This window comes from Hypanus sabinus, chromosome 5, assembly GCF_030144855.1.
Source record: "Hypanus sabinus isolate sHypSab1 chromosome 5, sHypSab1.hap1, whole genome shotgun sequence".
Classification (NCBI taxonomy): Eukaryota; Metazoa; Chordata; class Chondrichthyes; order Myliobatiformes; family Dasyatidae; genus Hypanus; species Hypanus sabinus.
Window position 1 is genome coordinate 47983595 of NC_082710.1, and position 26504 is coordinate 48010098.

Below are 26504 nucleotides of genomic sequence, written 5' to 3' on the forward strand. Positions count from 1 at the left end.
AATCACTCAGTCTAAGATGGTGCCAATAAGTGACTGTGTGCAGCTCCGGTGGGAATTATCAAATAGTCTACTTAGGACTACTACTACAGTCACAGCCATGCATATTTCAGTAAGGAACATCATTTTAAGACGTTTACAAAATCTGTTAATACTCAAAATCAAGGGAGGCAAAACTGCAGGCTCAGGTCGAGAGTGCAGCTCCCGTTTAAGAGAATGGAAGCAGGTCTACAAGTATGATTGAAATGCTGAGGCCTTAGACCCTCCACTCCCAGCTATCCTGCTGGCAAATGTACAGTCTCTAGAAAATAAAATTGAAAACCTCAGAGCAAGACTACTGTACCAGAGGGACATCACGGACTGCTGTCACCTTTTATTCACAGAAGCATGGCTATTCCCTGACATTTCTGATGCAGCACTACAGCCCGATAGCATCACCATTCTCCACAAAGACAGGACTGCTCAGGCACTTAAAGGTGAAGGAGGTGGAGTATGCTTTGTCATGAACTCATCATGGTGTACAGACATGGCAGTTCTGACTCAGTCCTGCTCCCTCGACCTGGAATATCTAAAGGTCAAAAATCATCCATTTTATTTCTACCATCATCTTGGTAGCAGTGTACTTTCCACCTCAAGCCAACATCAGGTGGACACTGGAGGATCTGAGCAACATAATCAGCACGCACAAAGCAAGGCACCCTGATGCCTTCCATATCATTGCAGGGGATTTTAACCAGGCCAGCTTGAAGAAGTCGCTGAACAACTGCCACCAACATATCACCTGTGGAACCAGTTGAGTCAACTTACCATGCCATCGCACATCCACACTTTCAAAAGCTGATCATCTGGCTGTACTTCTACTCCTAGCGCATTGGCAGAGACTAAAGACCATAGCACCAGTGCTGAGGACCAAGAGGGTATGGTCAAGGGAGGCAGAGGAGCATTTACAGGACTACTTTGACTCAGTGGATTGGACAATATTTAGGGATTCATCTTCAAGTCTGAATGAATATGCCACAGTTGTCACCAAATTCATCAACCTATATGCTTGAGTGTGTACCTTTGAGAAAGTAACGGGCATTCTCAAACCAAAAGCCCTGGATGAACCAGGAGATCTGTAGTCTGCTGAAGGCTAGATCTATTGCAATCAAGACCAGTGATCCAGAACAATATAAGAAGTCCAGGTATGAGCTACAGAAAGCTGTTTTTTGAGAAAACAACTGAGGTTAGCGATGGAATTAGGTGCACGTTAACTCTTGCAGGATTTGCAAGTCATTGCTTCCTACAAAGGGAAACCAAACATCATGAATGAGCTCCCCAATGAGCTCAATGCCTTTTATGTAAGCTTTTACAAGGAGAATAAAGCTACATCTGTGAAACTTCCTGTAGCATTTGGTGACCTTGTGATCTCTGTCTCTCAGGCCATTGTCAGAACATCTTTCAAGAGTATGAACTGTCACCAGTGATCAGGCCCTGATGGTGAACCTTGTAGGTCTCTAAAAACCTGGGCCAACCAACTGTCAGGAGTGTTCAAGGACATCTTCATTTTCTCACTGCTGCAGTTGGAGGTTCCACCTACTTCAAAAGGGAGACAATCATACCAGTGCCCAAAAAGCGCAGGGTGGGCAATGACTATTGCCCAGTTGTACTCACATTTACAGTGATGAATTACTTTGAGAGGTTGATCATGGCCAGAATCAACTCTTACCTAAGCAAGGACCAGGACCGCTACAATTTGCTTATGGCCACAATAGGTTTACAGCGCATACATTCTCATTGTCTCCCCACCCAGCCTTGGATCACCTGGAAAATTACAGCTCAGCATTCAACAGGATCATACCCTCCCTTCAAATCAACGTTCCAAATCTTGAGCCACTGCACCTCCCTCTGCAACTGAATACTTGACTTCTTCATTAGGAGGCCGGTCAGTGTGGGTCAGAATTTACAGCTTCTCGCCGACAATCAACACTGGCACACCCAAAGGATGTGTGTTTAGCCTACTGCTCTATCCTCTCTACACCCACAGCTGTGTGGCTGGGCATATCTCAAACGCCAATCTTAAATTTGCTGATAACACAGTATTGTCAACAGAATTCTAGTTGGTGACGGGAAAGCATATAGAAGTAAGATAGTACACACAAAATGCTGGTGGAACGCAGCAGGCCAGGCAGCATCTATAGGGAGAAGCACTGTCGACGTTTCGGGCCGAGACCAACAGTGCTTCTCCCTATAGATGCTGCCTGGCCTGCTGCATTCTACCAGCATTTTGTGTGTGTTGTTTGAATTTCCAGCATCTGCAGATTTCCTCATAGAAGCGAGATAGATCAGCTGGTTCAGTAGTGCTGCAAAAACAACTTTGAGCTTAACATCAGTAAGACCAAGGAATTAATTGTGGACTTCAGGAAGGGAAAGTTGAGGGAATACACACCAGTTCTCATCGGGGAAACAGTAGAGGAAAGGGTGAGCAGTTTCAAGTTCCTGAGTGTCAACTTCTCTGAAGGTCTATCCTGGGCCCAACAAATTGATGCAAATATAAAGAAGGCAAGACAGCAGCTACGTTTCATTAGGAGTTTGAGGAGATTTGGTATGTCACCAAAGACGCTCTCAAATTTTTACAGGTACACCGTGGAGAGCATTCGAACTGGTTGCATCAACATTTGGTGTAGAGGAGCTTCTCTGCAGGAGCAGAAAAAGCTGTAGAAAGTTGTAAACTCAGCCAGCTCCATCATGGGCACTAGCTTCCCCAGCATCCAGCACACCTTGAAAGGGCAATACAGCACAAAGGTGGCATCCATCATTAAGGTCCCCTGTGACCCAGAATATGCCGTATTCTCATTGGTAACATCAACAAGGAGTGCAGGAGCATGAAAACATCCACTCAACATTTCAGGAACAACTTCTTCCCTTACAGCATCAGATTTGCAAATGGACAATAAATTCATGAACACTACATCACTTTTGTTTTCCTCTTTCTTGCACTACTTATTGAAGTTAATTGTTTTTATGGGTACTGACAAAGGGTCTCGGCCCGAAACGTCGACTGTACTTCTTCCTATAGATGCTGCCTGGCCTGCTACATTCCACCACTATTTTGTGTGTGTTGCTTAATTGTTTTTATATATACTTATTGTAATTTATATATTTAAAAAATATTTTAATGCTATGTACTGCTGCTGCAAAACAACAAAATTCATGACATATGCTAATAATATTAAACCCAATTCTGATTCTCATTCTGACCTCTGCTTCATCCAAACCTGAGCTTCCTTCGACAGATAATGAAATTTCTCCACTTGACCATTTCTCAACCTTGTACATTTCCATTAAAAATCAGTTGCTCTAATCAATTCAAGTCACATTTCATTCAATGGCATCTTGCCCACTTATCATCAATTTTATTCTTCACAACTACAAGAAATTGAATGTTTATGGAAGAAAAATAAAGATCCTTATTCAATATTCCCTTGATCATTTCCACAGAGGTTTCATTGAAATAGATTTCACTTTTGTTTTCACTCAATATCTATTCTAGTCTTTCCAATGTAAGATTGCTTGAAGTAATCATTGTCAGCTCATTACCATTCTAGTTAGACTGTGGGCACCTAAGTTAAGCGATGACAACAGAAATGGGTTAACACAAGTTGCAACTTTCCATGCTCTGGTCTACAGTTTGCACGGGTTATATTGATTTATTTCAGTGCAAATCCCTCCACATCACCCTAAGCAAGTGCAGAAAGTGAAGAAAGTAAATAACAACATAGCATGGTTTCCTCAAAGGAAAATCTTGCCTGGCAAATCTGTTGGAGGTTGATGGTTGATGTTGTGTATTTTGATTTTCAGAAAACCTTTGACAAGGTGCCACACATGAGGCTGCTTAACAAGCTACAAGCCCATGGTATTACATGAAAGATTCTAGCATGGATAAAGCAGGGACTGACTGGTAGGAGGCAAAGAGTGGGAATAATGGAAACTTTTCTGGTTGGCTGCCAGTGACTAGTGGTGTTCCACAGCACTCTGTGTTGGGACTTTTTACCTTACACGTTAATCATTTGGTTGATGAAATTCATGGCTTTGTCGTAAAGTGGGAGGGGCAGATAGTTCTGAGGAAGTAGAGAGCCTATGGGAGATATAGACAGATTAGGAGAATGGGAAAAGAAGTGGCAGATGGAATGTAGGGTTAGGAAGTGTGTGGTCATGCACTTTGGTAAAAGAAATAAAAGGACTGAATATTTTCTAAATGGAGAGAAAATACAAAAAACAGAGGGACAAAGGGACTTGGGAGTCCTTGTGCAGGATTCCCTAAAGGCTAATTTGCAGGTTGAGTCTGTGGTGAGGAAGGCAATCGCAATTTTAGACTAGAATATAAAAGCAACAATGTAATACTGTATTGAGACTTTATAAAGCACTGGTGAGGCCTAATGGAGTATTGTGAGCAGTTTTGGGCCCCTTTTCTTAGAAAGGATGTGCTGAAACTAGAGAGGTTTCAAAGGAGGTTCACGATGATGATTCCACATTTGAATAGCTTGGCATATAAAAAGTGTTTGATGGCTCTGGGCCTGTATTCACTGGAGTTCAGAAGGATGAGGGGTGACCTCATTGAAACCTATCGAATGGTGAAAGGCTGTGGATGAGTGGATGTGGAGAGAATGTTTCCTATGGTGGGAGAGTCTAAGACCAGAGTATGCAGCCTCAGAAAAGAGGGATGTCCTTCCAGAACGGAGTTGAGGAGGAATTTCTTTAGCCAGAGAGTAGTTAATCTATGGAATTCATTGCTACAGACAGCTGTGGAGGTCATCCTTTATGTATATTTCAGGCAGATGTTGATAGTTTCTGGACTGGTCAGAGCATGAAGGGATACGGGGAGAAGGTACGAGATTAAGGTGGAGAGGAATATTGGATCAGCCATGATGAAACAGCGGAGCAGACTTGGCCTAATTCTGGCCTAATTCTGCTCCTAAATCTTATGGTCTTATGGTTTAAATTGAGTTTCCGCAGGCTTTTCCAAGACCAAACTGGAAGCCATTTTGCTCCTGAAACTGGGTGTCCTTCCAATGATACTAACCACTTTGAGAGGTTTTAAATATTAAAGTAACGTTTGATTTTCTGACAGCTGTACAACAATGAAATTATTTATTGTCTCTGTATAGTTTCTTGAAGACATTTTGATAATGCGTATCAGAGTCTGATACAAATTGCTTATGTTATGCTTAGGTTATGAAGTATTTGTGTGCCAGATTGCCACTTACAAATGTATAAAGAACACTTACTAATGTACATTGGAATATTTGTTCTAAAAATTGATTCATGGATAATTTTATATTCAGTAATTTGCATGAGTCTGAATAGATATTTGAGGAAAAAATCTGGTTAAGTAGTTTAATATGGAAGGTAATTCAAATGGTTAATGACACTGAAAGCAAAACTCTGCCTCAAATCTTGCCGTCATACACTGCACGTGTGTGGAAGTGTTTTTTGCTTTTTTCAGATGTCTGGTTTGTGTGCCTGCTAACTGTGTTTGAGTACGTGTTTTGTGTATCTGAGTTTTATGGCTTGTGTGTAAGTAGGAGTTTTGCTTGTGCTTGGGAATGACATATTATGCTACGGATTGTTTCATTTAATTTAAAACTTTCTCCCCAGATGGTTGACCACTACTGTTACAAGTCAGATGGCCTTCTCCGCGTTCTCACGGAGCCATGCCCAAATCCCGACCAGCCAGTCGGTATGTTATCACTCTTGCACAGCTGCTTTTACTTTAGGCTGGTGTCAGTGGGTGAAAATGGGTATTTGTTGTACAAGTGTATAAATAAAAAAAATTCAATACATAAGAAACTGCTAGAAAATTTATCTGGACGATTAACTTCATAAAGTTTTATTTTACAATTTTATTTTATTGTGCTTTTATTTACTCCCACTTCCTTTTAATCTTTCCTCACCCAGAGTATTGACTTGTTGAGGAGCACGTATTTGTGGCTCTGTCCTTCCTTAGGGTTATGACCTTTCCTCAGACATTGTGGTCAGCAAGATGCGTGGTGCTGCAAGAGTGGATATCGCTTTTGCCACTTGACAGCAGAGGCATGCCCACTTCAGCAAAGCCCAGCTGATAACATCTAGGGTGGAAAGGCCTCTCGTTTTATTTTGTCCACCCATTTCTCAAAGGATTGTGATAAGTTCTTTCCAAGAGGACAGAGAATACGTTGATTCGCTCACCTAATGCTACACCGGCCAGTCTCTAACATTTTCTGATGATGCTGGAAATCCTTAATTAAATGAGCAACTGTTGAAAATGCTCAATAGATCAGACAGAGTTCGTGAGAAGACGTCTAAGATTAATTGCAATGTTTTATTAGCACATGGCATTGGCTTAATAGTAATGGTAATAGAGTTGGAGAGATGATTTAATAACCCTGTTGTTAATAATCATGTTTACCAGTGCTTTCTTACCCAAACCTTTCACTTGCACTATGAGTGAAATGCATGCCCCTTTGAGGAGCTAGAAGTAATTTTGTATGTTGGGGTTGATATATACAGTTTGTAGAATTACATTGTATACTGGATCAGTTGCAATATTATTACATCCATAAAGTTTTTTTTACATCTCCTTATGACATTTATTCCATGACAGCTCTTGGACCAGTTCCATCGATCCCATTCTCCCATTTTATTATGACCTATTTCTTAAACACATATCCACTAACACTCCACGATGTTCCCACTGCTGCTTGTAATGAGCTTGTATGTTCTCCTTGTGACCATGTGGATTTCCTCTGGGTGCTCCAGTTTCCTCCCACAGCCCAGGCGTACTAGTTGGTAGTTAATTGGTCATTGTAAATTGTCCCATGATTAGGCCAGGATTAAGTCGAGGGATTGTTGGACAGCACAGCTCAAAGGTCCGGGAGTGCCTATTCCACACTGCATCTCAATAAATAAATAAAATTATCCCACCAGCTACTAAAATCAGGGATCATTTACAGTGGTTGCTTAACCTACCAGCCGATATCTCTTTGGGATATTTGAGAAACCACAGCACCCTGGAGTAACATTGTGTCAGAGGGAACTGTAACAAAGAAAATGTGAAACTTCTATTCTAAATAGATAGCATCAGAGGTTAGAATTGAATCTAGATCAGTGAGACAACAGCACTAATAGCTGTGTCACCATGCCAGTTAATACACCACTGATAAAGTTCTGAAGGGTTAGTCCTGTTTTATTTTTCTGTAATTTTTAACACATTGATGAATTTTTCAACACAGAGCCCGCAAAACTGTTAATTCCTGTGATATTTGCAACTAAAACTAAACTTTCAATTTACAACTAACACATTTACACCACAAGTAGTTCATTGCTGTTCATATGATCATATCTTGCAGATTTAAGCTCCTAAGGCTTAAGCACAATAATTACATTAATTATTTCAAATTGCATTTTGTTTTAATTATGAAATTTCCCCATCACCTTTATTCACGAAGTATTGAAATTCCAGATAAAGAATGACTTAATGTATAAATATGGTATCAAATTCCATTAACAGTCTTCTTGTAATTTTTTGTCTAGATTCTCTTGGATTAACTCCAGCACCACCCATTCCAGGTCACCATCCCCGGGTAAGGATAAACCTAATTACAGAGTGAATACCTGGCAGGATCTTTCTATCACTGTTTCACTCACAATAAATAACAAATTACCGAAAAACTTGAAAAACCTGGCTCAGGATGTCTCCTAGGAATAAAATCACAAAACAATATGCGATACGAACAGTGCTTACGTAAAGTAACTTTTAGTTTGGGTTACTCAGCTCTCTAAGGTACTTTTTGCACTATCTTTTGATGGTGGTTAAGGATCTCTGTAACTTAACTACATATTTGTGCTCTCTGACTGGGGAATATACATGTTTTTTCTTAGTTTTCTTAGTTCTTAGTACCATCGCACTACAATATTGATGAAGAAAAAAAAACTGTATTTGGAGTTGCAGAATTGAACCCAAGGTCTGTAATTGCTGAACAAGGCAAAATGTGGAATTCTATTCCATTTTGATTGACTAAGCTAGTGCCTCCATATCTAACATGAAATAGGTTTTACTGTAGTTCCTCCCCCTCACCTACAAATGAGTTTCCACTCAGCTCTTTCATAGTACTGATTGCTGGCCAGGTTAATAGATATATAATCTGCAGTCTCCAGTGACTTTTACCACCTCTTCATTGTATGTATAGAACACCCACAGCTGGGGTTTTCCACTGTGCTCTTAGACTTGTAAAGAAGTAATCCACAGTCAATTGCCACATTACAGTTCTAGGAATTGGTTCCTTTTTTCTGTTCGTCAAAAGAAGTATAAATCTGCAACACCCTTGCAAGATGGGGCTGAAAGTTTTTTTTTGAAGGATTCTAGTGAACCAAACGGGCATTGACAATAAACCAAACATATGGTCTGATCGTCTAAGATCAGTTTTATATTTAATGTACATAAATAGTGAGATTTAAACTCATGCTGATGGATCACTCAATGAATCTTCTCAATTATTGGTCTAAAGGTGGACCCACCGGTCCAGTAAAGCAGCCACTCTGCTACCATACCCCTGGGTTCAAGTCTGTATGTCAAATCAGACGCAGAGAGTAAAGAGATAGAAAAGCATTTAAGATAATAACTTATTAAACTTTCAGTTGTAATTAAAATGTAAGGAATGAGTCTCTTCATAGGTAAAAGTTACATTACAGTTCAGTGCTGGAGGCTTTGTTCAGCAACAATAAGAACTTCCACCACAGTAGATCCTCATCTAGAGTAACATGTCTAATCTTTCCTGGTGAGTTTAATCCACATCTACAGAGCACATGAAGGATCTATATGAAAGGTGAGGCAAGATGGTCAACAACCATTACTGGGGAAATGACTTCTGGGAAAGCAGCTCCTGCCTACCTCATTTAGCTGCATGTTGTAGTAGATGTCCCATTTGAACAATATATAAAAGACGCTATTAGCCTCAATTTTATTTGTAACAAAATCTGTCCAATTATCTTTTTCCAAAAGATTATTTTGCTTGAAATCCCTCTTCACTATTAATTTTGTTCACCCATTTGTGAACAGTTCTTCTACTCTCACTTGTAGAGGGTATTGCCGTATTCATTGCTGCATTCCCTGCTGAACCAGGACAGAGGAAGCTGTTAATAATTATCCTCACTGGTGAGTCTGCAGTTTAAAACAGACAAGAACAACAGATTTTCTTCTCCAAAGGACACTAGCGAACCAGATTTAAACAGTGCAGGAATTTCATAGTTTCTGTTGATAAGGCCAACTATACTTTTAAATTCCATGTTTCATTATGTGACTTTAACTTTGCCAGCTGCCAAGTGATTCAAACTCTGAGTCAATAGTCTGTACCTCAGAATGCAAGTCCAGTCATATTACCACTAACTATCTTTTAGTATTAGACACCCTGAGGTGACCTAATTTAAGTTTTCAACATCTTCAATAATATTTAGTCCAACATTTTAACCAATCTTCACAGTTTAAATTCCTAAACCTAAGTCCCATTCTTTTTCTTACATTAGCCATTTGTATGGTGTGCTGACAAGGACTACACATGATGTTCTAGGTGGGGCATTATAGCAACATTTTACTTTTAATTTTTTGTATTAATATTTTAAATTGATATTCCATGTATCTGGCAATACCAATTTTATTTGCAGGTATGTACTTGGATGACAATTCAAATGCATTTATCACAGAAACTCACCTCTATTCCATTCTTATTACTATGACTATAATAAGTTAATCCATTTATTGCTTAATTTTTCAATTATCAGTTATGTTTCTAATTGTTCTTTAATCCATAGTTTTTTTTTCTCCTTTCTGTTTATAGCCATAAGTGATAAAACCATGGAAATCTACTGCTTCCTTATTGTTATAGCAACTTATGACATTTTCTTCAAATCTAAATATTCATCTTGTGTAAAAGTGGCGCCTTCTGCTCCAAAAAATGAATGTGCTTGCAAATTGCTCACTCGTTTAGACAATGTTGCTTAAGTTCCTACTTCCCAACTACACTCTAAGCTGGTTTAATAAGCAGCATTTAACATAAACAGAAGGATCTACTATCCATAGTCGTTATTCATTTTGAGATTAATTGATATAGCTACAAACTTCATTTTCTGAGAAAATAGAGTTGCAGAATTAATTTTGTGCTGTTTAACAAGTCAACAAAAATACAAAATTTCTGGGTCTGTTATTATTTCAATGGTTATTATTATTGATGCTAGTACTTGATATTTTTGATAACATTATTTGAAAAATGTTCTAAAACTATTTATTCACTAACAGACTGTTTTTCAGTATAAATTACCTTAAATATCCTATCTAACAGGTTGGAACTAAATCAGGAATTAATTCTGTCCTGCAAATCCCTCATAGGTCAATTCTAATCTAAATGGAAATAAAGCTCATGAAAAATGAGAAATAATCCATTAAAATCCGTTTATATTGGAAAGGAAAGAAAAACAAAGAACAGAGACAATTACAAAACTGAATATCGGATGTACCTCCTTACAAAGCTGAGGGTCACATTTTTCTGTGTGTGGATGAGCACCTCTTGGAATCTTTGAACTCCAAAGAATGGAAAGGAAGTGAATGCAAAGTGGCCATTTTTGTTTTAATTTAGAACTTTAAGGCAAAAAAAGCAGTTACTTAGATTCAATTCAATCCATTTTGTTCTGTTAGCAGTTCCTCCTGCTGCAGGGGCGCACTACAATTTTTGCTCGAGCAAAGTGTTGTTACAAAGTGCAAAGAGGCCAAGTTGTCAAGAGAAGTGTATTGTTTGTCTAAATAATTGGTCTAGTTCATTGCTTCTTCCACTGCATGTTCCTGTTCAGCCCTTCCTGAAATCACATTTCTGAAGAAATAGCTTTTTCCCATGACTGTGGAAACTGTTGATGGTGATGGGATACCAGCAAAAACCCCAACGGCTGCAATGTCATTGAATTAGGGTAGATCTGACTAGTGGTATTGCAGTTCCTCTTTCAACAAGCAGAAATAACTCAGAGGTCGAAATGAGACAGAGAAGCATGACGTGGGCAGGCAGTTCCCAACTTATGACAGGGTTCCATTCCTGAGAATAGTTTGCAACCCAAAGCAGCCCCTAGGCTAGAAATGAACAGAAACAATGTGACTGGAGAGTGAGCAAATGCAGAAAGAGTAGGGAAATGGCTTAATGCTTCCAGTACCAGTTGGCTAGATGGTACTAGTTGCCAATTGCTATAGGCAGTGAGGGCAAGGAGAGAAGGCATGGGAAAATCCTGTTACCACCTTGCAGCCCCACAGCAGCTGACAAGTGCATCCTATCCTTCTCTCTGGGCTCCCAAATACCTGAGGAAGATCAGTATCCAGCCCACGAGGTACTAAGTGTAGCACAGTCTTTGAGGCTAATAGTTCCTGAAGTTCTACTGAAATTAAGCTGCTGTGAGGAATCTGGTCCACGTTCTCTGACCAGTGCATATGGTACACAACAATGGTTTTGAAGTGACGCTGAGAAGAAGCCAGATATGAGAAGTCACAAGCTATGACCATTATCACTCCTTGCTACCACTTTCCGGTCTAAAATCTGCAGTCTACACTTTCATTACACCCAGAAGGATTACGCTAAGGAAATAAACTTATGGACCAAATGGTGTTTTAAACACCACAAATATTAAAGTAGAATCATAGAGTTGCAGAAAAATACAACAGGACCTTCAGCCCATTGAGTCCATGCTGACTATAGTGCCCACCCAAGTAGTCCCAATTTCCTGCTTTTGGCTCATATCCCTCTAAGTCCATGTACCTACACAAGTGCTTTTTAAATGATACTATTGTATCTGCATCAACCATTTCTTCTGGCAGATTGTTCCACATGCTCACCATTCTCTGTGTGAAATCATTGGCCTTCAGTTCCATTTCAAATCTTTCCCTTTTGACCCTAAATCTACATCCCCTACTATTGGACTCCCATTCCCTGGGAAAAAGATTGGCCATCACCTTATCTATGCCACCATAATTTTAAACATTTTTATGAGGTCACCTCTTATTCTCCACGTTTCTAGCCTGAGAAACCTCTCCCCGTAACTCAGGCCCTCTAATCCCGGCCTCATCAACAACTACAGCATTATATCCCAATTCCTGTATTCATTGCCTTGACTGATGAAGACTAGCATGCTAAATGCCTTTTTCACTACTCTGTCTACTGGTGAAACCACTTTCAATGGTCTAAGTGCGCTTGTATCCTTTGCCTCACTGTTCCATTACTCCCCATAGTACCATAGTATTCATAGTACAGGTCCTACATTGGTTTGATTTTCCAAAATGCAACCTGCCTGTCTTGAAATCTACACATAGTGACCATTTCATTAGATACCTCCTGTGCCCATCCACATCAAGGTTCGAAGCGTTCACAGATCGCCTTTTGCTGTAACGTGTGGTTATTTGAATTACTGTCATCTTCCTGTTAGCTTGAATCAAGTGTGGCCATTCTCCCTTGATCTCTCTCAGTAACAAAGCATTGTTGCCCACACAACTGCTACTTAATGGATTTTTTTTGCTGCATTCTTTATAAACTCTAGAAAATATTTTGCATGAAAATTACAGGAGACCACGAGTTTCTGAGATACACAAATTACCCTGTTTTGGTACCAACAATTAGTCTGTGGAAACTTCGATCACAACTCTTACCCATTCTGATGTTTGGTCTGAGCAATAACTGAACCTCTTGACCATGTGTGCAAGCTTTTATACATCGGGTTGCTGTTGTATGATTGACTAATTAGATATTTGCAATAATGAGCAGGGGTATAGGTTTCCCCTTAAAAAGTGGCCACTGAGTATTTTGAATAATAAAGATCCCAATTATGATCTCAATGATGCACCACTCATGACTGACCTCCATTCACAGTAACAACTACCCTCTGCTTCCTACTTCCAAACCAACTTTACATCCACTTAACCACCTCTCCCTGGATTCTGTGGGACCAAACCTTCCAGATCAGCCTACTATGCAGGACCTTGCTAAAGTCCAAATAAGAAACATACACTCTCCTACCCTAATTTATCTTTATGGATGCTTCTTCAAAAAACTAAAAGACCTCCAAAACTACTCCGAAGAAACTAGGCTGAACACTATCCACAAACACAAGACCTTGCAGATGCTGGAATCTGAAACAACACCCAAAACGATGGAGGATCTTGGCAGGTCAGGCAGCATCTATGGAGAGAAATGGATTGTTCATATTCTCAGTTGAGACCCTTCATCTAGAACATCCAGTCCAGGTGAAGAGTCTTGACATGAAAGATGCACGTTTTTCAGTGTCACTTTGAAGAACCAAGTCCAATTTAAATCTATGATCTCCAGCCCTCTTTCCCACCAGTCCTCTTTCCCACCAGCCCTGCAGGACATTTTCATCTCTGAAAGGGGCAAAATCTATTCAGCAGTGTCCTAGATTGAATAAATTATTGTCATAATATCACCAAGATCATTAGGATTTTTATGTCATCACATTTTATCACTGGTATATTTGCACTAGTTTTATTTTCATTTAAATAATAATATTTATAGCATAAGTAATTTTTGGAATGCTTTGAAAACAAATAATGTGAATTTTTATTTGAATAGCCCATCATATATATTAAGTGTACAGATACTTAAAACAGTTCAATTTTCCTTTTTGAAATTGTGGTTTCCAGAATGAGGGAGAAGGTGGAATATTCTCCAGAATCAAATCCTCATCCTTTCCAAAGTATGGTTCCAAAAAGGTGCTTGACTCATGTTACTATATTACAATTTTCCACAGGTTTGTTGGGTTGTTGAGTCCCTAACACTGTGTTTAATGCATGACCTCAACTAATATTTGAATGTAGCTACTAATAAATTTTCTAAGGTTGTTTTCTCTCTGCACTCTTTACTAACCATTTTTAAAGAATGTGCAGAAATTAAAACATGCAAACTCAATTTCTTATGCTGTGAATTAATGTGATAATCATAATACAAATGGCATTCACTTTAATCATTAATAGTTACATGCTGACGAGCATAATTATACTGTCTAAATGTTGGGTGTTTCAGCTGATGAATGTTTGAGATAATCTTGCTTTGTTGCAAAGGAGTCCCACTACAAGATTCGCCTGTAGATCAGGATTACAGTATAGAACATATGTCTACCAAGAGAATATAATGTTGATGCTTAAATTTGCACTACACAGTTCCCCTCATTTTTGGAGTATTGGTGCAAAATGTATAAAGTATCATGATACACATTAAATGGATGACAGCTATGAACTTAGTCTAGTAGCTTTTTTCATAGAGGCTTCCTGCTCTCCTTACATGTGGAGTTGATGAATAAATATTTGGACTGCTTTGGAAGTTTCTTTTGTTTTTTTGTCAGACCAGTCCACGTATGTTAAATAATTTCTTGATGCCTGCACTGAATCCAACACCAACACAATGTCATGACCAAGGAAATCTTCATCCGGACTTGATTCCTCTCTGGGAGAGTTCATTTGACTTCAATAAGTAATTCAGGTTTTGTCATTGACTGCAGCCTAAGACCTCTTGGTTTACAGACTCCTGCAACAGTTCCTGTCTCCCAATTGCATAACCTTGACTTGTTTGGTATGAAACTGAATGTACTGGTTTTGCTTGGAATTATGTTATTTCTTGTTGCTGTGATATTGACAATTTTGATGTAATTATGTCTGTTCAATCTAGAGATGAAATTTGTTTGAACAAATGCATGAGTATGTTCTTCATCCAGAACTGTACATAAGTGAACTGAGGTAGTGAGAAGGGTTGTCATGTGCTTCTGGTTTTAAATGCCTCTTGAGCACTTGCTTTCTGAGAGCTTCTTGATTGGCCTCTAGGCTGTTTTGATATTATTGTTCTTCAACTTGCATGTAGTACCGGAGTGAACATGGAAGCACAATCAAATTGCAATTCAAGGGTTGGTGAACGAAACAATTTCTTCAATGATTCTCAAATTTCCTAACTTCTTTACCCTTTTTAATAGTACTAAAGTAATCTTGCATTTTCTTTCTTTCTTTCATTTTACAATATTTTTATTCAGAAGAAAAAACAAGATTTACAGAGTGCAACACATAGATACATCTCAACATAACTTGTGTACATTCATATATTGTAATAAAATTGATCAAAATGTTATAGCATAACACATAAAGGTATACCATTCTGTAATCAAAAATTTAAAGATAGGTCACACATCATAAAAGAATTTTTTTATATAAAAAAAAGTCAACCCCCTACCAACTACCAAAGAAAAATCTTTGGTATCTTCGCTTCTTAAGCAAATACATTTGTTTTTTCTAATTATCCATTATCATCCATCGCATTTTCTGCATGTTTTGTAACAACTAAAGGTTTGGACTGGCTCAGAATGGCAGTAAGACATAAACCCCAATTATCTTCTTAAAACTATGTTTATTGGGACAGAATAGATCAAGCATTAAGATTCTTATCTAGGTATGCACGTGCCCCTCTCACTTCCCGTTCTGCCAATTCGCAGTGCAGTTCACAACCACTCCATCAGTGGGGTCCCAAAAACTACCCCCAAGTCCCTCGACTGCTCTACTTTTATACCCTTTCCACTGATAAGGAATACCGCAGTAAATGTACCAATACATGGCTCCATCTCAAACCACGATACCAAAACCAATCATCACCTGTCACTACTCATCACAATACTATTCCCACCCCTGCACTCAACTTTCATGTTCCCACGTAAGACAGTAGTATTTCAGTCTCATGGTTCTATTCCCATCAAAGTAATTGAAATTATTTTACGTTCAAGGCCACGGTAATGGTGAGACGTTCAACAGGCACAAAGATTAACCATTTACAATTCCTCCTTTCCCAAATGTTTCAACCCCATTACATTCAGCCCACAGGCTTTAATAAAACCCACACAGATGTCCCACCCTATTACAGGCAAATTGCAAACCTACTAAGCATAAAAGCAAAATGATTATCGAAAAACCCAAGACCATTATGATAGCCCATCAGCGTCCTGGCACCCCAAGGGGCCACCAAAATCCTCACGCTGTGTAATAGTGATGGAACTGATATCCTGCATTACGTACAATATCTTATCTACCAGCCATTGGATATGGTCAGGCAAACCTCTGAGTCCTAAAGGATGCATGTACCATGCTCCTGACCTATTATGGCATAGGCACCTACTTGCTTTGCCAGGACATAATCCAATGCTATTCTGCTCTACCTGAAGCCATTAGGGTGACCTCCCTTGATAACTGGGCAATATTATATTGGAGGATGAATTCATCCAGAACAGATTGACCTCTGTGAGACCTTTCTCTGATGGTTTGACTTGTGGACTTGTGGGCTCTGTGATTGGCCAGATCATCAATACGATACATATGTGACACTACATAGTCCAGGTAGCAACAGCTAGACCAGCCAAGGGTAGGCCTGGGTGCCATTCAATGTAGGGAACAAATCTGGCCCAAAACAGCATATTCTCACCGTAGTACCATATGTACATGAGCTATTCCCCATCAGAGCCACTGCTGTAACAGCAGTGGCAATTATTCCTGGATCGGGGTATTACATTCAACATTGCTACTTTGGTCTTACTCTGATCATATGCCAGTACGTACCATCCCTTAAACGGATCCCCTTTCAAGGTACTGTCAATCACCATAGTTGATTCATGATGGGTTTGTTCCGTGCCCAGCATTCAGAGTCATTTAGAGGGACGAGGATCAGTGCTCCCATGACTAAGTGTGTTGAAATCTATGAGCATACCCAGCACTTTAATGATAAGCACATTCATACAACATTCTGAGAAAGATATTAGCACTGTTGAGACGAGGAGCAGCAGTGTAGGTAAGCCCACTACCATTCCCCTTTAGTGAACGAATGGACAAACCATTCCTTGTTCTCCTGGAAGCACCACCCACTGCATGTTGCCTGGCCCCCAGGCCACAATCTGCCCCCCCCTCCAGTGGTCCAGTTGGTTATTGTACTCATACCTTCCCCAACTCCTCGTCAACATACCCTCTGATTTATTTTAAAGCTGTGTGGACCAACCATTGATCCGAGCAGGAATTATTTTCATGGTCTGAAAAATGCTCAGCACTTTAAGTGTTTTTTTGTAATATGCCTACTAAGGATATCTTTCGTGTTACATAATTCAAATCCCTAATCATTATTAACCATGTTCTGTCCCCCTTCTGCACCAGCTCATCAGGCTATTATATGGAGACATTGCTGGCCGAATAATCCCCTCCTTCAACAATGCTTCCAATGTTTTCCCGATCTCCTTGGTGCCACCTGGGATGAGGTACTGCTTGAGGTTCACTACTTTGGTCAGAGGTGGGATAACGAGGGTACCCCGCTTAGACAGTCCCACCATCACTGGAGCCATCGCAAAAGTATAATGGTCCCTATTGGTCTGCAGGGACCTACCTTTCAGGACATTCATACTCAAAATGCACTCAGCGGATTCTGCGACTGGCACTGACGTAGGTCCGGGTTGTTTGGAGCTGATAGCTGACCTGACTCTAAGCACCTGGGCCAGGATGAGTGTCCCTCCTAATCCTTCGATCATCACCTGGGGTTGCCTGGGATAACAGTGTGCCCAACCGCAGTATCGACTCGTGTCATCCATCATTAGACATCTCCCTTTCCCCAGTGACCTGCAGTAGGGCCATAAGGCCTCAGCTCTAACTGCTGGGAGAGTGTCGCTGAGCAGATATGCCTGGAGCCTTGGCCATGCTCCTATGGGAGTGAGGCGGGAGTGCAACAACCGCTGCTGGTCTCGGGAGCTTTCGGCAATGCCTCAAGGGAAGGGTGAAGGGAGGGATAATTCTTCCCGTTGGCTGGGGATTCAGCAGGGCCTTCCTTCCCCCTCTGAAAATCCTCTCCTTTCTTATTTTGAGCTGTCTTTCCAGAAAGCGTGCAGGGCAGTGGTGGGTATCCTACGGGATACCTGCCTTGAGCAGGTGCAAAAACATCTAGTTAAAGGTCAGGCGGGACCCTCCTCTGTCTGCTTCTCTATCTTCCTCACCAAGTCCCACCTACCTACTCCAACCCCTCCATGAGCCCAATAACCAATCCTACAGTCTTCCCTCCCACCAGCCCTAAAAAGGGCAGTATTATTCCCTTGAGATGCATGGAATGCGCCCTCGTGTTCTGAAGGAAGTAGCTGTGGAGATTGCAGAAGCAGTAGCAATGATCTTTCAAAAGTTGATCAATTCTGGCCTGGTTCCGGAGGACTGGAAGATTGCAAACGTCACTCTGTTATTTAAGGGGGAAAGAAAGCAAAAAGGAAATTATAGACCAACTAGCTTGACATCGGTGGTTGGGAAGTTGTTGGAGTCGATTGTCAAGGATGAGGTTATGGAGTACCTGGAGACATATGACAAGATAGGAAGAACTCAGCATGGTTTCCTTAAAGGAAAATCCTGCCTGACAAACCTAGTGCAATTTTTGAGAAAATTACAAGTAAGCTCGACAAGGGAGATGCAGTGGATGTTTTGTACTTGGATTTTCAGAAGGCCGTTGATAAGGGGCCGCATATGAGGCTGCTTAACAAGGTAAGAGCCCATGGAATTATGGAAAAGTTACATACGTGGATAGAGCGTTGGTTGATCGGCAGGAAACAGAGTGTGGGAATAAAGGGATCCCATTCTGGTTGGCTGCCGGTTACCAGTGGTGTTCCACAGGGGCCAATGTTGGGGCCGCTTCTTTTTACGTTGTATATCAACGATTTGGATTATGGAATAGATGGTTTTGTGGCTAAGTTTGCTGATGATACAAAGATAGGTGGAGGGGCCGGTAGTACTGAGAAAACAGAGAGTCTGAAGAGAGACTTGGATAGATTGGGGGAATGGGCAAAGAAGTGGCAAATGAATTACAATGTCAGAAAGTGTATGGTCATGCACTTTGGTTGAAGAAATAAACGGGCAGACTATTATTTAAATGGGGAGAGAATTCAAAGTTCTGAGATGCAACGGGACTTGGGAGTCCTCGTGCAAGATACTCTTAAGGTTAACCTCCAGGTTGAGTCAGTGGTGAAGAAGGTGAATGCAATGTTGGCATTCATTTCCAGAGGAATAGAGTATAGGAGCAGGATGTGATGTTGAGGCTCTATAAGGCACTGGTAAGACCTCACTTGGAATACTGTGTGCAGTTTTGGGCTCCTTATTTAAGAAAGGATGTGCTGACATTGGAGCGGGTTCAGAGAAGATTCACTAGAATGATTCCGGGAATGAGAGGGTTAACATATGAGGAACGTTTGACCACTCTTGGACTTTACTGCTTGGAGTTTAGAAGAATGAGAGGGGACCTCAGAAACATTTCGAATGTTGAAAGGCATGGACAGAGTGGATGTGGCAAAGTTGTTTCCCATGGTGGGGGAGTCTAGTACGAGAGAACATGACTTGAGGATTGCAGGGCGCCCATTCAGAACAGAGATGTGAAAAAAAATTTTTAGCCAGAGGGTGGTGAATCTATGGAATCTGTTGCCATGGGCGGCAGTGGAGGCCAAGTCATTGGGTGTATTTAAGGCAGAAATTGATAGGTATCTGAGTAGTCAGGGCATCAAGGGTTATGGTGAGAAGGCAGGGGAATAGGACTAAAGGGCAGAATTGATCAGCTCATGATGAAATGGCGGAGCATACTCGATGGGCCGAATGGCCGACTTCTGCTCCTTTATCTTATGGTCCTATGGAGATGTGGTGGGGGGGGGGGGGGGTGTAGCTGTTGTTTTTACCAAGAACCTAGCATGGTCAAAGTGAAATTCTGATCCTCCAGCCAGTCATCTCCACCCTCATAAATCCCAGTGATCAAGGCCTGCTGACAGAGAGCCTAAGTCCCCTGCTCCACTGTGTTCCAATCTTCTTGAGATTTCAAATGCCAGTCAGACAGGGAAGGATAGAGGGATACTTAACCTTTACCATGGCTGTTACACTGTCCCACAGATAATTTTCCTCCACATAGAGCGTTGTTTCCCCCTTGGTTTGATGACAATCTTCCCATGCCGCCAATTTCCCAGTCAAGTAAGATGACTCCTCCTCCCCCCCGCATCCCACATCCTAACAACCAGGCCGCTAACTGTTCCCCGATTTTGGTCTGTTCCAGTCCCCCGGCTTGACTAATTCCTTGGAGGAGTCATCCCTAGTCACCAAGGAGGCAGCCACCTTTCCAGCTCTCCACTTCTGCTCTCCGTCTAGCTGGATGACGTTTTGCCCTGGAGTGCCAGATTATCCTGCAGGCTGAAGGGTGCTTGGAGAGGGAGATCGGTCAGACCACATTTCTGTGGATGTAGTAACCCTATTTGGTCATGCTTTTAAGGGCTGGGGGGTGGGGGGTGGCAGTCAGAGGGAGGATGGTAACTTTACGCCTTCTTCTCCCAATCCTCACCATCACAGCAAATATCCGCATGCTTGGCAGCCCGGTCATCGCCCTGTAAAATAAGAGCCCGGATCTTCACTGGGTCCGGTTGCCAATTAGCAGTTCGTGTCACTTACAAGTGCCTGACCTTGACCAGGAGGCAGGCGATGTCAATACTCTTTTCCTCCCTCACCTCAGCCCAGGTCGGCACCGACAGAGCGGCCTCCACCATGGTCATGCTGCGCTGATTCAATGCCTCCACCTCTGGTTTCAAATTCCCTATTTCTTCCTCTTTCCAAGAGATTGTCTTATGCTGTTGTATTATGGTGGCTGCCGGCAGCCAAAAAGCCCCTCTCTGGCTCTTCCTCTTGTTTGGGGACCCTAGCCCCTTTAGACAGGACATGATAAGGTGTGCCATCTCCAACCCTCAGGGGTCCAGCTTGTCTTTCCAATCCATTGACACATTTTAATTCATGGTAAGCCTACAAATTGGCCAGGCTGCCAAACCCCACAGAGTTATTAGTCCAGCACAGTACTCGGTATTCTTCATAATTGGGGGAGGGGGTTATCTACCTTCTTATTCTTAATCTTAGTCATTTCTGCTTTCGACCACACCTGCCAGATCATTTGTCAACTACATGAAAATGTATTGTTACAACAAAAGCTTCTTGGATGCAACCCAGATAGGCAGAAAGATACAACTCCAATGATCTATGTAAAACTACATTTATTAGGACAGGACAGGTCAAGCATTGGAATACTTATCCAGGTATGCAAGCACCCCTCTCACTGTAGCAACCCCCCATTCTGCTGATCTACAGTGCAGTTCACATCAAGCTCATCAATGAGGCCCCAAGAAAATATCTGAAAACCCCTCCACCACTCTGCTTTACCACTGGTATGAAATGCTGCAATAAGCATACCAATACGTATCACTGTCTCAAACCACCCAACCAGGACCAGTCATCACCTGTCACCACTCACCACATCACAATTCCCACCCCTGCACTCAACAAACTTCCGTGTTCCCATGGTTGTTCCCACAGTCGTATTGCCATTCGACCAGGAGCAGAATTAGGCCATTTAGCCCATCAAGTCTGTTCCACCATTTCATCATGGCTGATCCATTTCCCTCTCTGCCCCAATCTTCTGCCTTCTCCCTGTGTTCCATCATGCCCTGACTAATCAAGAATCTATCAACCTCTATGTTAAGTATACTCACTGACCTGGCATCCATAGCTGCCTATATTAATGAATTCCACAGTTTCACCACTCTCTAGCTAAAGAGGTTCCTCCTCTAGAAATTGCCTCTCTAAGTGGACGTCCCTCTTATCTGAGGCTTTGTCTCCTGGCTATAGACTCCCCTACCACAGGAATCATCCTCTCCAAATTTACTCTGTTGAGGCCTTTCAACATTCGATAGGTTTCAGCAAGATTCCCCTTCATTCTTCTGAATTCCAGTGAGTTCATGCCCAGAGCCATCAAATGCTCCTGATATGATAATCCTTTCAATCCTGAAATCATTTGAGTGAACCTCCTTTGAACTCTCTCCAATGGAAGCATATCCTTTCTTAGATAAGGGGCCCCAAACTACTCACAATACTCCAAATGAGTCCTCACGAGTGCCTTATAAAGCCTTGTCATTACACCTTGGCATTTACATTCTAATCCTCTCGAAATGAAAGCTAACATTGCATTTGCCTTCCTCACCACCAACTCAACCAGCAAATTACCCTTGAAAGTTGCATTCACACGGTTGTATTCCCAGAGAAGTAATCAAAGTTCTGTTATGTTCAAGGCCGCACTGGTGGTGAGACATTCAACATGCACAAAGATTAACCATTTATAATACACTGCACAGCACCTTTGGTTTTGCATGGCATGAATTCTTCTGTCGGGAACAAAAAAAGATAATTTTTGAAGGTTACTAACTGGACTATAGCTCCAGTACTCCTATTGTGTAAGTTGTCAGTGTTACCCTGTACTCACACACGGTATGCCAACAGTCTGTTGAAAGTGTCCAAACTGGGAAGCAAAATGATAAAATATATAGCTGATGCCACTAAGAGAGACACCTCAGATCCAACCCAAGCTGCTCAAAAGCTGTTGGTCCAACAAGGGTGTCAGTGCATCCAGGAAGTATAGTAAATCATTGAAACAAACCAACTAAATATTTTCTATGTCTTCTTTCTGCCTGTGGATTCTGTTGGATCACTGCCTGAACTCTCAGTCGGACTTCCCTTCCACCGTCTGTCCGTCAATATGTCATAGAGTGACTGAGTCAGACTGCACGTACACAGCCCCCCCGCTTCTCTCAGTCCACTCCGGATATCAACCATCAAATTACATACTAATGCTACTTATCCACCCCAGATTCTACAAGTCACTGACATGAAACTAGGGGCATTTTAAAATAATACCTTAAAATCTGACCAACCAGCACACCTTTGGGTTGTGAGAGGAGGCCAGAGCAGCCGGAGGAGGTCCATGCAGACACAGGGAGAATGTGTGAATTCCATGTAGACTGCATCTGTAGTCGGGAATTAGGTTATGTCGCTGGAATTGCAGGTTAACAGCCCTTTTCTTGAACAGAGCCCAAAGTATAGCAGCTTTGATAAAGACTCCTTATGAACTGGTTCCTATGAATCTCACAAGTTTGTGATTGATGCTTTTGGTCTTTGTGACAAAGATTACCAGAGGTTGTGATCTCTGCACAATGCCTTGGAGATGTTAATCCTGATCATTTATGCGCATTTGAGCACCTGCTGCCAAATCAACACCACATTGCTTTTAATTGATGCAGCAACAAATACCACCACAATGATTGCACACCTCAGTCCCTACTAGGGCCGAACTAAGGATGGGCTGACATTTCCTGGAGAGGAATGATCATTCGCTGAGACTTGTATGAATGGAACAGCAGTTTTCATGGGGGACTTTAACTTGCTGATAGATTGGGTGTATCAAGTTGGTCAAGGTGCTCTTGAGGAGGACTCCATGATGGCTTTCTTGAACAGTATGTTACTGAACCTACAAGGGAACGTGCTATCTTAGATCTGGTCCTGTGCAATGAGACAGGTAAATTTAGTGATCTTGTAGTTAGGAAAGAGTGATCACAATATGGTTGAATTTCTCATACAAATAAAGGGTGCAATAGTTCGATCTAAAACCAGTGTATTATGCCTAAACAATGGAGACTACAATGGGATGAGGGAGGATTTGTCTAGCGTAGACTGGGAACACAGGCTATATGGTGGGACAGTTGAGGAACAGTAGAAGACTTTCAAAGAGATTTTTTACAGTGCTCAACTAAAGTATATTTCAGTTAAAAGCAAGCATAGTAAGGGTGGGCAGAGACAGCCATGGTAACTAAGGAAATAAAAACAGGCATCAAACTAAAAGCTCGTGCATACAAAGTTGCCGGAAGTAGTGGGAAACTGGAAGATTGGGAAAACTTTAAAAAGCAACAAGGACCATGAAATGAGTAATAAAAAAAAGGAAGCTAGATTATGAAAATAAACTAGCACAAACTATAAAAATAGATTGTAAAAGCTTTTATAATTATATAAAACAGAAAAGGGTGGCTAAAGTACACCTTAGAGGTTCCTTAGAGGACAAGAAGGGAGATTTGATATTGGGTAATGAGGAAATAGCTGAGGATTTGAATGACTACTTTGTGTCAGTCTTCACAGTGGAGGACGTGGCTAACATGCCAAAGAGAGATGTTATGAATGTGATGGGAGATGAGGGGTTTAGACTATGAGGAGAAATTGAGTCGCCTGCGACTGTACTCGCTGGAATTCAGAAGAGTAAGAGGAGATCTTATAGAAACATATAAAATTATGAAAGGGATAGCTAAGATAGAGGCAGGAAAGTTGTTTCCACTGGTAGGTGACACTAGAAGCAGGCCTCAAGATTTGCGGGAGTAGATTTAGGATGGAGATGAGGAGGAACTGCTTTTCCCAGAGAGTGGTAAATCTGTGGAATTCCCTGTCCAATGAAGCAGAAGAGGCTACCTCAGTAAATATATTTAAGACATGGTTGGATAGATTTTTGCATAGTAGGGGAATTAAGGGTTACGGGGCAAAGGCAGGTCGGTGAAGATGAGTCCATGACCAGATTAGCCATGATCTTATTGAATGGTGAAGAAGGTTTGACGGGCCAGATGGCCTACTCCTGCTCCTATTTCTTATATTCTTATTTACAGTATATCTCATTCTTCATTCCATTGTTAGTTAGTATGATGTGTCTAATGTTAAGATTACCCACATCAAGTCAATAGCATTAAAACTGCTGTATATACAATCTGACATATCACTCCAAAAAGATTGACAGTCTCTTTCGTTTTGACTATCAATCACAATCTAAGTATGCCCAGTGTTGATAGCTCTGCATCGAACACTCTGAGTCCTGTGCTCATTGGCAACAGAAGATATGAAAGAACCCATGATTTGGTCACTGAACAAATAAATCATAAGAACAGTTGCAATAAATGTGTCTTGGTGCAGATATAAGATAAATAGCCATGGTTTTGATGTCAGAGTATTTCATACTCAAAGTAGTTCTGCCTGGAACAGAGGAGGAAATTTGGCCTATTGCACTGACACATAATACACTCCCAGCAGTTCTGTTCCCTTACTTCCCTTTAACCTACTTTCTCACATGCTCCAATGGTTTATTGTGGTTCATCTAACTTACGAAGCAACGTCCTTGAAATATGGGAGCAAACCAGAACACCGGGGGACTTGATGAGGTCACAGGGAAAACGTGGAGACTCCACACAGACTCAATGTCAGGATGAAACCTAGTTACTGGAGTGTGTGATCACAGGACTGCTTGCTGCACCATGAGAGAAATACTCACTGCAGATTTGTTTCTTGTTTAAGCTCCCAAGAAACATTTTAGCAGATTATTGCTGCTGCAATCTGTCCAGATGAAGCAACCTAAGAAAGGGTTGCAGTCACTGTTTGATTACTTTATTGGCATCTTTCATTCCCAACAGCTTTGGATAAAGACATTCTTTTCAATCCTCTACTGAGTAAGCACAAAAATTATGAAAAGTTGAACACAGATTCACTGATGAGAAAGGTGTGTCTTTTAGCAATGTTATTAGTGGGAAAAGGGAGCAGTCTGGCGATTAGATTAAAATGATCTCAGAAAAACTAATGCTGCACTGCCCTCTACTGTTACTGATGTTAAACACACTGCAAATTTATCTGACAATTTTTAGTCATGATAGCCAGGAGCTGTTTTTGTCCAACTTAGCACAAAGGTAGCTAAAATTATTATTCCTTGCGCATTTTAAGAACTGCTGCAGGAAAATATAGGAAAATTAACCTGACCTCAGCAGTGAACCGAAAACAAGCTGAAGCACAAGGAAGTCTGAAGATGCTGGAAATCTGAACCGACACACACACACAAAACTGGAGGAGCTCAGCAGTTCAGGCAGCATCTATGGAAATGGAGAGATGGTCGATGTTTTGGCCTGAGTTCCTCCAGCATTTTGTGTGTGTTACTATGAATCATATCCAATGATATGATACATTTGACCCAACCGCAAGTAATTCTCTTGCAGTGTTTGTTGTGCTGTGAAAGTAAACACAAAAGGAAAATGTTATTTTGCTGTTGATTCCAAGATGGTGAACATAGTGTCAGGGAAGAACTTGGTTGAAGTACTTCTCCAACATTAAAATTGTATTGATTTAATTACAAATTACAGGGAAAGCAAGATAAAAGTTCCATCAAAAGACGAGGGGACAAGCTCTGGCATTTGAACAACAGTCATTGCGTCATTGTGGAGAGGCATATCCAAACTCTCACTGAAAGAGGACAGTTAGAGAAAGTTATTAAGAGAGATCAAAGCTACAATCAAGACACAGGATGCTAGGAAACATTATTTTAGTTGCATACTGTGTTAGCAATCATAGTTTCCATCATATGTCACTTTAAGAGCGTGGCTTATATACAGGGTGAGGTTCATATACATGCTCTCTTCTCATTTTTACCACCAGGAAGGAGGTACAGAAGCCTAAAAGCACAAACTCAGCAATTCAGGAACATCTTCTTCCCCTCTGTCATCCAATTCCTAAAAGGATATTGAACTTATGACACTACCTCTTTTTTATTATT

General features: G+C 41.1%; 1 protein-coding gene across 2 annotated transcripts in view; it reads left to right on the top strand.

The window, feature by feature from the left end:
• syk (spleen tyrosine kinase) overlaps positions 1-26504 on the top strand; it is a 134004-nt gene that overhangs the window by 80252 nt on the left and 27248 nt on the right. The window contains exons 5-7 of one of the 2 annotated variants that reach the window (XM_059969911.1): positions 5635-5716; positions 7549-7598; positions 13694-13762. In XM_059969911.1, coding sequence (XP_059825894.1) covers positions 5635-5716; positions 7549-7598; positions 13694-13762 — 201 coding nt within the window. The remainder of the gene's footprint in view (positions 1-5634; positions 5717-7548; positions 7599-13693; positions 13763-26504) is intronic. The other variant, XM_059969912.1, reaches the window with a different exon arrangement.